This window comes from Hemitrygon akajei, unplaced genomic scaffold (assembly GCF_048418815.1).
Source record: "Hemitrygon akajei unplaced genomic scaffold, sHemAka1.3 Scf000068, whole genome shotgun sequence".
Taxonomy (NCBI): Eukaryota; Metazoa; Chordata; class Chondrichthyes; order Myliobatiformes; family Dasyatidae; genus Hemitrygon; species Hemitrygon akajei.
In genome coordinates this window covers 4,512,170-4,525,819 of record NW_027331954.1, presented here as the reverse complement: position 1 = coordinate 4,525,819, position 13,650 = coordinate 4,512,170, and the positions used below count along the sequence as shown (strand labels likewise).

General features: G+C 45.4%; 1 protein-coding gene across 3 annotated transcripts in view; it reads left to right on the top strand.

Moving 5' to 3' along the window:
• LOC140722043 (uncharacterized) overlaps positions 1-13,650 on the top strand; it is a 69,941-nt gene that overhangs the window by 40,287 nt on the left and 16,004 nt on the right. For 2 of the 3 annotated variants that reach the window (XM_073036855.1, XM_073036853.1), the window contains 2 exons: positions 12,491-12,556; positions 13,058-13,103. In XM_073036855.1, the coding sequence (XP_072892956.1) occupies positions 12,491-12,556; positions 13,058-13,103 (112 nt within the window). Of the gene's footprint in view, positions 1-9,024; positions 9,100-12,490; positions 12,557-13,057; positions 13,104-13,650 lie in introns of all 3 variants that reach the window. The other variant, XM_073036854.1, reaches the window with a different exon arrangement.

Genomic DNA, 13,650 nt, shown 5'->3' with positions numbered 1-13,650 from the left:
CACTGTACTCCAATGCTCGTATCTCAACCCATTCTGTCTTCCCAGATTCAGTCTCTTCCCAGCTATATCGGCGAAGCTTATCATGCTTGTGATCTCCTCTCTAATGATCAATTTCCTGACCACGATTGCCTCTTTTTGAGCGTGAATAACCACTCTCAATACGCCTCTACCTTGATCCGCCATCACTTTCCTCCGTCTGGCAGAATTCATCCTCACCCTCAATATTTTTCCTTCTGCTCCTTCAACTTTATCCAGGCTCGAAAGCTGTCTATGGGCTTCGTCCCTGTGCCAAACTTACCCCAGGAATGTTCCCCATCTTGTCCTCCAGAACACTGATGACAGCATTGATGCTTTTCATGCACCTACTCTGAGGCCGTGAATTTCATCACATTTGCCACCATCGTCCACACTGACCTTAAGTACACTTGGTCCATTTTAACAACTCCCTTCCCTTGCTCGATCTCTGTGTCTCCATCACTGGAGATAAATAGTCGACCCTCTTCATTAGAAACATACCGGCTCCAACTGTTACCTGGTCCATATCTCTTCCCTGGCAGTTTCCTGTAAAAATACCATTCCCTTTTCTCCTTTCCTTCATCTCATCTGCATCTGCTCCAAGAATGTGGCCTCCATTCCAGATCAGAGCTGCTTACTCTCCGCGGCCCTAAATACAGATTGCACTCTTTTTCACAGTTGCTGCCTGATCTTCTGAGCTCTCCCTGCATTTTAATCCTTCAAATTAATTAATTAAATATAATTCCCCTCCAGTACAAATGATACCACACTCACCTTCTAGCACATCCCTTCTTAGTGAGACCAAAACGGGTAACAGTACGCCAAAAGCAGCCAGCCCAGCGTTTTCTGAAGTTTCATTCATTCTTGCTTTTATATTCTATTCCTCTTGAAATGAATGCTAATATCGCATTGGCATTTTGCAGCAGCGACTCAACCAGCAAATAAACATTTAAGGAATTCTAAAATATTCCGTGCTTTTATTTAATCATACAGGAGAAGACACCGCATTCAATTCCTTACCTCTTTGCCCATTCTCCCAATCCGTCTAAATCATTGTGGAACCTGTCTGCTTTTTCAAAACTATCTGCCCCTCTACCTATTTTCGCATCATCTGAAGATTATGCCACAAAGCTATCTATTCCACTTCCGCAGAATGCTAGAACATAGAATATAGAACATAGAACAACACAGCACATTACAGGCCATTCGGCCCACAATGCTGAGCCGAACCTTAAACCCTGCCTCCAATGTAACCCTCCACCTTAAATTCCTCCATATGTCTGTCTAGTGGTCTCTTAACGTTCACTAGTGTATCTGACTCCACCACTGACTCAGGCTGTGCAATCCACGCAACAACCACTCTCTGAGTGAAACATCTTCCTCTAATATCCCCCTTGAACTTTCCTCCCCTTACCTTAAAACCATGTCCTCTTGTATTTGGCAGTGGTACCCTGGGGAAGAGGCGCTGGCTGTCCACTCTATCTATTCCTCTTAATATCTTGTATACCCCTATCATGTCTCCTCTCATCCTCCTTCTCTCAAGAGAGTAAAGCCCTAGCTCCCTTAATCTCTGATCATAATGCATACTCTCTAAACCAGGCAGCATCCTGGTAAATCTACTCTGTACTCTTTCCAATGCTTCCACATCCTTCCTACAGTGAGGCGATCAGAAATGGACACAGTACAGCAAGTGTGGCGTAACCAGAATTTTATAGAGTGCATGATTCCCCAGCGACTCGTAAACTCTATCCCTCGACTTATGAAAGCTAACACTTCATAAGCTTTTGTAACTACACTATTTACCTGTTAGGCAACTTTCAGGTATCTGAGGACTTGTACCCCCATATCCCTCTGCTCATCCACACTCCCAAGTACCCTGCCATTTACTTTGTACTCTGTCTTGGAGTTTGTCCTTCCAAAGTGTACCACCTCATACTTCACCGGTCTGAACTCCATCTGCCACTTTGCAGCCCAATTCTGCATCCTATCAATGTCTCTCTGCAATCTTTGACAATTCTCAATGCGATCTACAACACCAGCAACATTTGTGTCGTCTGCAAACTTGCCAACCCACCCTTCTACACCCACTTCCAGGTCGTTAATAAAAATCCCAAAACCGATCCATGTGGGTCACCACTAGTCACAACCCTCCAATCAGAATGTACTCCCTCCACCATGACCCTCTGCCTTCTGCAGGCAAGCCAATTCTGAATCCATCTGGCCAAACTTCCCTGGATCCCATGCCTTCAGACCTTCTGAATAAGCCTACCTTGTCAAATGCGTTACTAAAATCCCTGTAGATCAGATCCACTGCACTTCACTTATGTATATGCATGGTCACCTCCTCAAAGAACTCTATCAGGCTTGTTAGGCACGATCTGCCCTTCACAACACCATGTTGACTGTCCCTGATCAGTCCATGATTCTCTAAATGCCCATAAATTCTATTTCTAAGAATTGTTTTCTAACAGCTTTCCCACCACAGGCGTAAGGTCTCAATGGTCTATCCCTACCAGCTTTTTTTGAACAAGGGGACAACATTCGCCTCCCTCCAATCCTCCGGTACCATTCCCGTGGACAACGAGCACATAAAGATTCTAGCCAGAGGCTCAGCATTCTCTTCCCTCACCTCGTGGAGCAGCTTGCGGAATATTCCATCAGGCCTCGGAGACTGATATGTCCTAATGTATTTTAACAACTCCAAACCCTCTTCTGCCATAATATCAACATGCTCCAGAACATCAACTTCACTCATATTGTCCTCACCGTCATCAAATTCCCTCTCATTGGTGAATACCAAAAAAAAATATTCGTTGAGGACCTCCCTCACTTCCACAGCCTCCAGGCACATCTTCCCAACTTTATCCCTAACCGGCCTTATCTTCACTCCTATCAACCTTTTCTTCTTCACATAACTGAAGAATGTCTTGTGGTTTTTCTTTACAAAACTCGCTAAGTCCTTCTCATGCCCCTTTCTTGCTCTCCTCAGCCCTTTCTTAACCTCCTTTCTTGCTACCCTATTTCCTGAATCGACTCATCTGAACCTTGCTTCCTAAACTGCACGTATGCTGCCTTCTTCCATCTGACTAGATTCTCCACCTAACTTGTCACCCATGGTTCCTTCACCCTACCATTCTTTATCTTCCTCACCGGGACACATTTATCCCTAACATCCTGCAAGAGATCCCTAACCCTCGACCACATTTCCACAGTACATTTCCCTGCAAAAACATCATCCCAATTCACACCCGCAATTTCTAGACTTATAGCCTCATAATTTGCCTTTCCCATATTAAAAATCTTCCTGTCCTCTCTGATTCTATCCTTTTCCATGATAATGCTAAAGGCCAGGGAGCGGTGGTCACTGTCCCCCAGATGTTCGCACACTGAGAGATCTCTGACCTGACCCGTTTCGTTACCTAATACTAGATCTACTATGGCATTACCCCTAGTAGGAATGTCAACATACTGTGACAGAAATCCGTCCAGGACGCACTTAACAATCTCTGCCCTGTCTAAACCGCTGGAACTAATCAGTTGCCTATCAATATTAGGGAAGTTACAGTCACACATGGTAGCAACCCTGTTATTTTTACACCTTTCCAAAATCTGGCTCCCAATCTGCTCCCCTGTATCTCTGCTGCTATCAATAGAATGTATAGAATACTACGAATAGCGGAACTGCTACTTTCCTGTTCCTGACTTCTACCCATATTGACGCAAAAGAGGATCCTGCTTCATTACCCACCATTTCTGTAACTGTAATAGTATCCCTGACCAGTAATGCCCACCCCTCCTTTCCATTTCCCCTTCTCTATCTCTTTTAAAACATTGAAATCCAGGAAAATTGAGAATCCATTCCTGCCCTGGTTCCAGCCAAGTCTCTGTAATGGCCATCACATCATAATTCCATGTATGTATCCAAGCTCTCTGTTGATCACCTTTGTTCCTGTTGCTTCTTGCAATGAAGTACATGCACTTTAGCCCTTCTACCTTATTACCTTTACACCCTTTATTCTGTTTCTCTTTCCTCAAAGCCTCTTCGTAAGCTAGATCTGGCTTTATTCCAAGCACTATACTTGCAGCTCTCGCATGACATTTATCCTCCTCCACCTCACTATCTGCTCTAACACTTTGTATCCCTTCTCCCTGCAAATCTGTTTTAAACCCCACGGAGCAGCAGTAGCAAAACTTCCCGCAAGATGCTAGTCCCCTTCCAGTTCAGTTCAGGGTAGTTAAGAAAGCTTATGAAGTATTAGGTTTCATAAGTCGAGGGATAGAGTCTAAGAGTCGCGATGTAATGATGCAGCTATATAAAACTCTGGTTAGGCCACACTTGGAGTACCGTGTCCAGTTCTGGTTGCCTCACTATAGGAAGGATGTGGATGCATTGGAAAGGGTACAGAGGAGATTTACCAGGATGCTGCCTGGTTTAGAGAGTATGCATTATGATCAGAGATTAGGGGAGGCTGGGCTTTACTCTCTGGAGAGATGGAGGATGAGAGGAGACATGATAGAGGTATACAAGATATTAAGAGGAATAGATATAGTGGACAACCAACGCCTCTTCCCAAGGGTAGCACTGCTCGGTACAAGAGAACATGGCTTTAAGGTAAAGGGAGGGAAGTTCAAAGAGGATATGAGAGGATAGCTTTTTACTCAGAGAGTGGTTGGTGCGTGGAGTGCACTGCCTGAGTCAGTGTTGGAGGCGGATTCAGTAGTGAAATTTAGGAGACTACTAGACAGGTATATGGAGGAATTTAAGGTGGGGCGTTATATGGGAGGCAGGGTTTAAGGGTCGGCACAACATTGTAGGCCGAATTTCCTGTACTGTGTTGTATTGTTCTATGTTTTATGAACTATTGGATCTAATCAGGTGCCAGTCAATATTAGGGAAGTTAAAGTCACCCGTGATAACAACCCTGCTATTTTTGCACCTTCCCAAAATCCCAATCTGCTCGTCCGTATCTTTGCTGCTCCCAGGGGGCCCATTGGATACTCCCAGTAGTGTAACTGCTCCCTTCCTGTTCCTGACTTCTACTGATACTGACAGAGAAGATGATCCTGCTACATTACCCACCCTCTCTGTAGCTGTAATAGTATCCCTGACCTGTAATGCCACCCTTCATCCCTCCCTCCCCCCCATCCCTTTTAAAGCACTGAAATCCAGGAATATTGAGAATCCCTTCCTGCCCTGGTGCCAGCCAAGTCTCTGTAATGGCCACCACATCATAATTCCATGTATGTATCCAAGCTCTCAGTTCATCACCTTTGTTCCTGATGCTTCTTGCATTGAAGTAAGCCACTTTCCCCTCTTCTACCTTACTACATTTACACGTTTTATTCTGCTTCTCTTTCTTCAAAGCCTCTTTATATGTCAGAGCTGGCTTTACTCCATGCACTATACTTGCAGATTTCGCATGACCTTTATCCTGCTCCACCTCACTATCTGCTCTAATATTCTGGTTCCCCTCCCCCTGCATATCTAGATTAAACCCCCCGGGGATTCACTAGCAATCCTTCCCACAAGGATGTTAGTCCCCCTCCAGTTCAGCTGCAACCCATCCATCAGAACAGGTCTCACATTCCCTGGAACAAAGCCCAATTGTCAAGAAACATGAAGCCCTCCCTCCTGCACCAACTCCTTAGCCACGTATTTAGCTGCATTATCTTCCTATTTCTGGCCTTACTAGCATGTAGCAGGTCCTGCCCTTCAACTTTGCACCTGACTCTCTAAATCTACTTTGTAGGACCTCTTCCTTCTTCCTATCCACGTCATTGGTCCCTAAATAGACCACGACATCCGGCTGCTCACCCTCCCTCTTGACAATACTGAGAACTCGATTCGAAATATCGTGGGCCCTGGCACCTGGGAGGCAACAGACCATCTGGGATTCTCGATCTCTTCCACAGAACCTCTCATCTGTCCCCCTAACTATCGAATCCCCAATCACGACTGCTCTCCTCTTTTCCCTCCTTCGTTTCTGAGCCGAGGGTCTTGTCTCGGTGCCAGAGATGCAACCACTGCAACTTGTCCCTGGTAGGTCGTCCCGACCAACAGTATCCAAAACGTTCTTACGTATAACGTAAGCGATCCCAACGCAGACCACTGTGGAATACCACTAGTCACCGACAGCCTACCGGAAAAGGCTCTCTTTATTCTCACTCTTTCCTACCTGCTAAACAGTCATTGCTTTTTCAATGCTAGCATCTATCATGTAATACCGTGGATCTTGACGTTTTTAGCAGCCTCATGTCTGATGCCTTATCAGAGGTCTTCTAAGAATCCTAGAACAGAACAGCTACCGATTCCACATTATCTATTCTGCTTGATAACCTCTGAAGGAATTCCAAAAGCTTTGTCAAGCAAAACCTTCCCCTGAGGAAAACTTGCTGACACATGTCAGAAAATATGTTAACTGTAATATTCGATTTAAGCATCTTCCTTGACACTGAAATCAGCCTAATTGTCCTGTCCTTTCTTCTGGCTCTCTCCCTTCCTGACAGTTTGAGTGACGTTTGCAATTTTCCATTTTCCCGGATCCATGCCAGATTCAAATGACACTTGAAAGATCACTATCGTTGCTTCCACAATCACGTGCTCCACATATTAGGACCCTGGGGAGTATAATATCTTGTCCAGGAGACTTTTAAAACTTCAGGCTTCGATATCTAAAGAACCTTCTCTCTTCCAATGGCAACTTGACACGCATTGTCCTTGACACTCTCCAATTTCTGACATATTTCTTTTTCGTTTATTCTGTATTTTTGATATTTTTGTATTCACCAGGTGCCCTGTAATGCCACAAGGGGCCCCTCTGTTTCTGGGATGAGGTCTCCCGATGTGAGCCAGGCTTTGGAAGCTTCATTGTAGACATCTAGTCTGCTCAGATGATGGACTAGTGTTCCAGGGAGGGTCATTTGCCCCATTTGTTAACTTCTTCTCCTGTAGTGACTATGTCATAAGCTTTCTGAGTTGTTCTTTCCTTTAGGTATAATGGCGGGTACTTCTTTTCAGAATGTATATGTGCACATCAGGTATAAATTCCGTTTTTTTTTATGAAACTATATTATTAGAAGTGTTATCTGAACTGTTTAGTATTTAACACCCCGGAAGAGGTTCCACTGCTAATGTAATGGTCTTTCTGTAGCAGCTGAATTTGGATTATGGTTCGCGATAACGGGTGTTTTCGAAAGTGAACTGGATCTTTTGTTATGGTAATCATGATTAGATGGAGCAAGGGCTTCACAGTTGACAGAGGATTGGTCAATATGTCACTTGGAAGAGTTAAGTTTAATTATAATTGGCACTTTTGTTTTTTTTTAATCCTTATTTTCTTTTCTAAACCTTTAGTTAAGATTCCTGAATATAATTCCTTTTATCTTATGCCGCGTGCTGTCTATTATTTCTTGGCACTGACTTTGTAACGGGGCAGCAAAGTACACAGCATCCACACAAAACGGTGTATCGGGTGGGAGAGCTCTCTCAGTATCACGGGTTAGGCCAGACCGGAGTGTATATTAAACTAGACTTACACAGCCAGGGAAACTAGTGGGGTTTCATGTTATTGTTTAATGTCTGTTATTATTCTTCCCCTTCTGTCCTCGGTAATGTTAATCTAAGTGTGCTGGAGTGTACATTTATCTTTCTAAAATTTCCTCCTTTGAGGTCTTATTTTTCTTTGTAATTTTTCCAGATTGATATCGAGCCGAAATTTGTTGTCAAACGAAGACGTAATTTAGAATATACCGGAAGTGTTTATTGCACTTGTTTTATGTTTACTATTGAGCTTTGTTTGCCAGATTTTCTTAAGCCTGAAGTAAATTCTGTGGAAATGTTTGACTCTGTAGCAGTCGGATTTTTTTGCTTTGACACCTAGATACCTATATATTTCATTGTGATCTATCTGTTGTATGGTATCATACTAATCGGTTTTAAATTCGACTAACTCTGTTACTTCTTTCTCGCTGTTTAATGTTCTGTACTTACCTTGTCCAGAGTAACATAGAAACATAGAAAACCTACAGCACAATACAGGCCCTGCGGCCAACAAAGTTGTGCCGAATATGTCCCTACCTGAGAAATTACTAGGCTTACCTATAGCCCTCTATTTTCCTAAGATCCATGAACCTACCTAAATATCTTAATAGACCCTACCGTATCCGCCTCCACCACCATTGCCGGCAGCGCATTGCACGCACTCACGCATATGTTCCTAATTTTCGAAAAGGGATCTGCTATTGTATTAATTTCTTCAGCTTTATTGGTGATGTAGCATTTAATTTCAAATCGTCCAGGAAGGTGTGTTAAGGTAAAATCGCTTGGTTGTTTCTGATCTGAAACCCTATGCTTCTCTGATTCAGTCAATTACAGAGCGTGTTCGCAGACAGTCCAAACCCTAATCAGCATTGAGTGTCGCCCGGAAAAATGCTTTGGTTTAATTTGAAACGCATGGGGAACCTGCGCCACCGTCTCTTGTGCGGTCGAACATGCCGGGGTCATTCTTCACCGTGAGTCTACATGAGCGCACAGTTTCGCAGTCGGCATTGCTGCACGGAGGGTTTTTATCTGAGGTCGTTTCCTCAACTCCTGCCACTGGATCCGACCTGTGGGTGGACAGTTCTACCCTGGACTCTACTCCAATAACAGACACTGAGCGTCATTACCTGGCCAACAGAACAGGTGCAGCAGAAAAGCAATGACGACCAACCTGGGACTCTAACGATGTTGATGCCTTCTCTCATTTGCTTAAGTGATTCAGGTTAATTTGGAAGCTTTGTGGAAAACTGTGAGGGGTCTCACATACTGTCCTCACAGTAGGCAAAGTAGGTGGCGGGTTCAGCTGCTGTCTGGATCCGCTCATGTTTGTGATATTGATGTGGTGTCCTAGTTAAATAATGAGCTTCGGTTTGCACAATGTCGCTCCATTCGATGATGCAATACTTGCGGTTAGAATACTTAAAATCACGAGTTGTTTTTTATCCTCCTGCATTGGCTGTTCTGGATAGCAACAGCACGTGTCATCCCTCCATATATAGAGGCTCTGGACAAGCGTACACCCAATACAGCAAGTCGACACTGAGGTAAGCCGTAGCACTTAGCGTCTGGCAGTAGACAAGTGATTATGCTGTACGTATCGTGTTTTCTCTCTCTCTCTCTCTCACCCCCTCTCCCTCTCCCTCCCTCTCTCTCTCTCTCTATGTCTCTCTGTCCTCTCTTTCTCTCTCTTACTCACAATGTCTCCTACCTCTCTATCTCTGTTCCGGCTCCTTTCTCTCCTACTTCCTCCAGTATCCGTCTTACAATTTCATCTCTCTTTCTTTCTGTCTCCCTCTGCCATTCGTCCCTCCGTCTCGTCCCCATTATGCAATATTCCGCACCCCAGCCGCCCGTTTCTACTAGAATATATGTATCCAGCTGGAACTTTACCCTCCAATATCGTCTTCATCCCAGGCAAAGAGACTCTGTATCAGACAAATCAGCATGCCGGAGATGTTTGTGAGGTTAAACCTGGGGCTCGGTTAATAATTACACCAGGATCACTGGGTCTACATGCATCTCTGTCATGTGCGCAGTTTATGGGAAGAGGGAAATCACGGTCAGTGGTGCTCAGGTCACAGCGACGTCAGCCCATGAACTGAGGGGTGTCACAGCTTCTATTACCAAGGTTTCTGACCACACTAGCCAGAGTGACGGTGTGAGCGAAGGGCAGGGCGTGGGATGATGAAAGGGGATACGGAGCGGCTGACTGAGTGTGTGGGAAGGTGGCAATGGAAAATCCTGTGGATTATTATAAGGGTATCTACTTTCGTACAGAAGACAGAGTCATTATTAAATGAAAAGAGATTTGTTGGTGGTGATGCCCAGTTTGGGGAACTGTTGCACCATACGCAGAGATGAAACATAATCCTAGGGGAACAGACGCTGGCCCAGTCTATGGCTGGTACTTTCCTCCAGCAGGTTGACAACACTAGCATCCAATTTTGCGCGTTTTTTTTTTGCTAATGTATCCGCTGTATTCTGGACAGCTTTGGCGAAGATTCCAGAGGGAGGAAAACGGGTCTCTCTTTTGTTGGTAATCAGAATCAAAATCACAAAAAAATGCTTGAGGATCTCAGCAGGCCAAACAGCATCTATGAAAAAAGAAGTACAGTCTGAGTTTCGGGCTGAAACACTTCAGCAGGACTGGAGAAAAATAACAGCTGAGGAGTAGATTTAAAAGGCGCCGGGTGAGAGAGGGAAACAGGTGTTAGGTGAAACCTGTAGGGGGTGGGGATGAAGTAAATAGCTTGGAAGGTGAAAGAGAAAGAGGACCATATCAGACAGAAAAAATAGAGAGAAGCACCAGACGAAGGCGATGGGGGGTCAAGGAGATATGTTGAGAGAGGAAAAAGGAGATTGGTCATAGAAAGGAGATCGTGGGGTCGGCGGATTGGAAGGCAATACTGGAAGTCTGAAAAATCGATGTTGAGCTCATCAGTTTGGAGGCCACCTAAAAAGAATATAAGATGCTGTTCCTACATCCTAAATGTGCCCTCATCACGACAGAGCTGGAGGCCATGAATGGACTCCGCAATGGGAATGTGAAGTGCAATTAAAATGGATGACCACTCGAATTAAAAGGCTCATTCTGAGAGTATATGCGGCAGTGAGGGAGATATCCAGAGAAGGGGATGGCGCTTTTGCATCCAGAAGGGTTGAACGAGGTATAGCTCCTCTCTCCCTCCCCACCCCCGCTCCTATCCATACGGATCAGGCAGATAGACCAACAGATTGGTAAAACAATGAATCGATAGGTCAGTGGATAGGCAGATAGACACGCACCAATGGGCAAAGTCTCAGCAGCATGGAGTCAGCAAGGATGTTTTCCCTGTCTCAGATGTTTTGAATCAGGGACTTGCTCCATCATCCGGGGATGACATTGGCAATCAATCTCAGAATGAAGTGTATCATCGTTGACATATTCAGTGCAATTCCTTGTTCTGTTCCAACTGCACAGCCTGAGACTGAAAAATTGTAAATTGTAGTGAATGAATACTTAGGGCAGACATGAGCTGTCGGGGAAGGAAGGGGAGCGACAATAGATGAAGTACATTTCATTAGAACTGAGGAAGGAGAGAAACGCAAGTTGGTCTGGGCTGCTGAGAAGGTGGGAAGGCGCTTTAGAAATGAAATATCTCTGCTCGGTTGAGATTTGACTGAATTGGTTTATCTCATGTACGAGGTACAGTGCAAAGCTTATGTTTACACTCAGCACCAAACTCTCTCCTTGTGTCCGACCAGCCCGGCCCTCAACCCGCTCTTACACCTTTCTTACCGCGTTCGTCCACTTCCACTTAATCACTTTTCCTCTCCCGCTTATTCTATCGCATCTCCTCCTTCAGCATCTCTCTAGCAGAAACTCTGCAGGCTTTCTGTATTTTCGTAGCGCGGAGGAGTCTACCTGATGTGTTCTAAGCAATGGAGGGTATGGATAGCTCACACAGTGGGAACGTTATCCCATGTTTCAATTTGAACTAATATAGATTTAAGAGGCGGGTTGAGAGGCTCACCAGGATAGTAAAGTGACCGGAAACAACTAGGGCTAGCTCTGCTGGTGGCGAGGATGCAAACTAGACTGCGCTGCGGCGGAGTGGGAGGGATAGTGGTTGGATAGAGATACTCTGGCACTGCATCCTCAGTCGAGGTGAACCAACTAAAACTGTGGCATTATAGCCAATTTACGAAATCTTTATCAATACAATACAATACAATACAATACAATACAGGGTGAGAAGGCACTTCAAACGAAACATCTCTGCTCGTTTCAGGTTTGACTGAATTGGTTTATATCATGTACGATATACTTTTACACTCCGCACGAAACACTCTACTTCTCTCTGACCAGCCCGACCCTCAACCTGCTATTACACCTTTCTTACCGTGTTCGTCCACTTCCAGCCAATCACTCTTTCTCTCCCGCCTATTCTCTCACACTCCCTCCTTCCACACCTCTCTAACAGAAACATGGCAGGCTTTCTGTCTTTCCCCGGCATGGAGGAGGCTGCCTGAGGTGTTCAAACGGATGGAGGACAAGGATGGTTCACACAGTGGGAACGATATCCCATGTAGCAGAGGTATCAATAGCACATGATATAAATTTAAGAGACGCGGAGAGAGGCTCACCAGGATTGTAAAGTGACCGGAATCAACTAGGGCTCGCTCTGCTGGTGGCGAGGATGCAAACTAGACTGCGCTGCAGCGGACTGGGAGGGATAGTGGTTGGATAGAGATACTCTGGCACTCCATCCCCAGTATCGAGGTGAACCAATTAAAATTGTGGCATTGTAGCCAATGTACGAATTATTCCTCAATACAATGATGTTGAGTACTAGAACTGGCTCGGCGGGCCGTTGGGCTGTTTGCAGTATAACCCTGTGAATGGCCTTATGTCTGTGGCAAATACTGGATAGTGACTGTTTCTGTTTCTCATAGGGTAACTATGCTGCCTGTGTTTCTGCTTGTCGCCTCGCTGACCAGCGTGGAAGGCTTGAGCAAAGGGTAAGACATGAGCAAAATTCCTTTCCTTCTGCAGTCGCACATCTGCCGCTGTGTCTCAATTCCTTGTATCCCTGCTCAGTGCTGCCTCCGTGCCCTGCCCCGCCTCCGACCAGGAGCTGCCTGCCTTGCCTCCATCCTTCTTCAGTTTTTCTGGACGAACCTCCCTGAGTAGTTGGATTAAACATGTGTACCAATCAGTAACGGTAGACACTCGGCAATATACAATATGAGAGCTACGAACCGAGCTCCTTTCAAAAAATACATTACGCTCCTCTCCAACATGGCGTCCTTCTGCAAACCAGCTTCCCACCAGATAGCATCCCACATGTTTAGCACACGGCTCTCTTAACGTCGCACCTTGTTACACTATCGGGTTGGATCTGAGAGCCCTTCTCTTCTGATGGCACACATCAGAGAATCCACAGTTTTGTGGAATGTGTGGGATGCTTGTTTGCATTGTCTATTGTGTTTCTGATTCTCTCATTGTGTTTTTGCTTCCAGTCGTTGCTTGGGATATGACGTCCTCTGCACCACTGCGGATTATGAGGTAATGTGATCGCTGACTATGACTTTTTGCTTCCTGCTTCCCCCGGACGTCCCTTATCTCCTTCAACCACATCCTTTCCGCCACGTGCAGATCCCCGTCCACGTCATCCTTCCTCAGGCCGTAGGGACGAATTGTCTCCGCTCCTCCGTCATTGGTTCTGAACTATGGAGCTGATTATCCCTCAGCACCGGGGAGTCAGAGGTAGCTGGAGAATGGCAGCCAGCTGACTTCCCACCCTGGCCCCTCCACCCCCTGGGAGGGAAGGCTGAAGGGTAAATTAAAGACGATATGTACGATGTGCCATTTGGAGAGATTACAAAGGAGCTTTACAAGGATGTTTACTGAATTAGTGGGCCCGTGCTCTGGTAAGAACCTGCGCACACTCGGAATGTTTTCTTTGCAGCGGCGGTAGCTGAGGCGATGTCAGTAAAGGTTTAAAGTTTTGAGAAGGAACCCTGGCATGTGTTTTACTTGAGAGGCGGTAATAGCAAAGAAGTATGTAGGAGGCCGTCAATTGCGATGTTTTTTGTTTGTACGTGGAAGGACT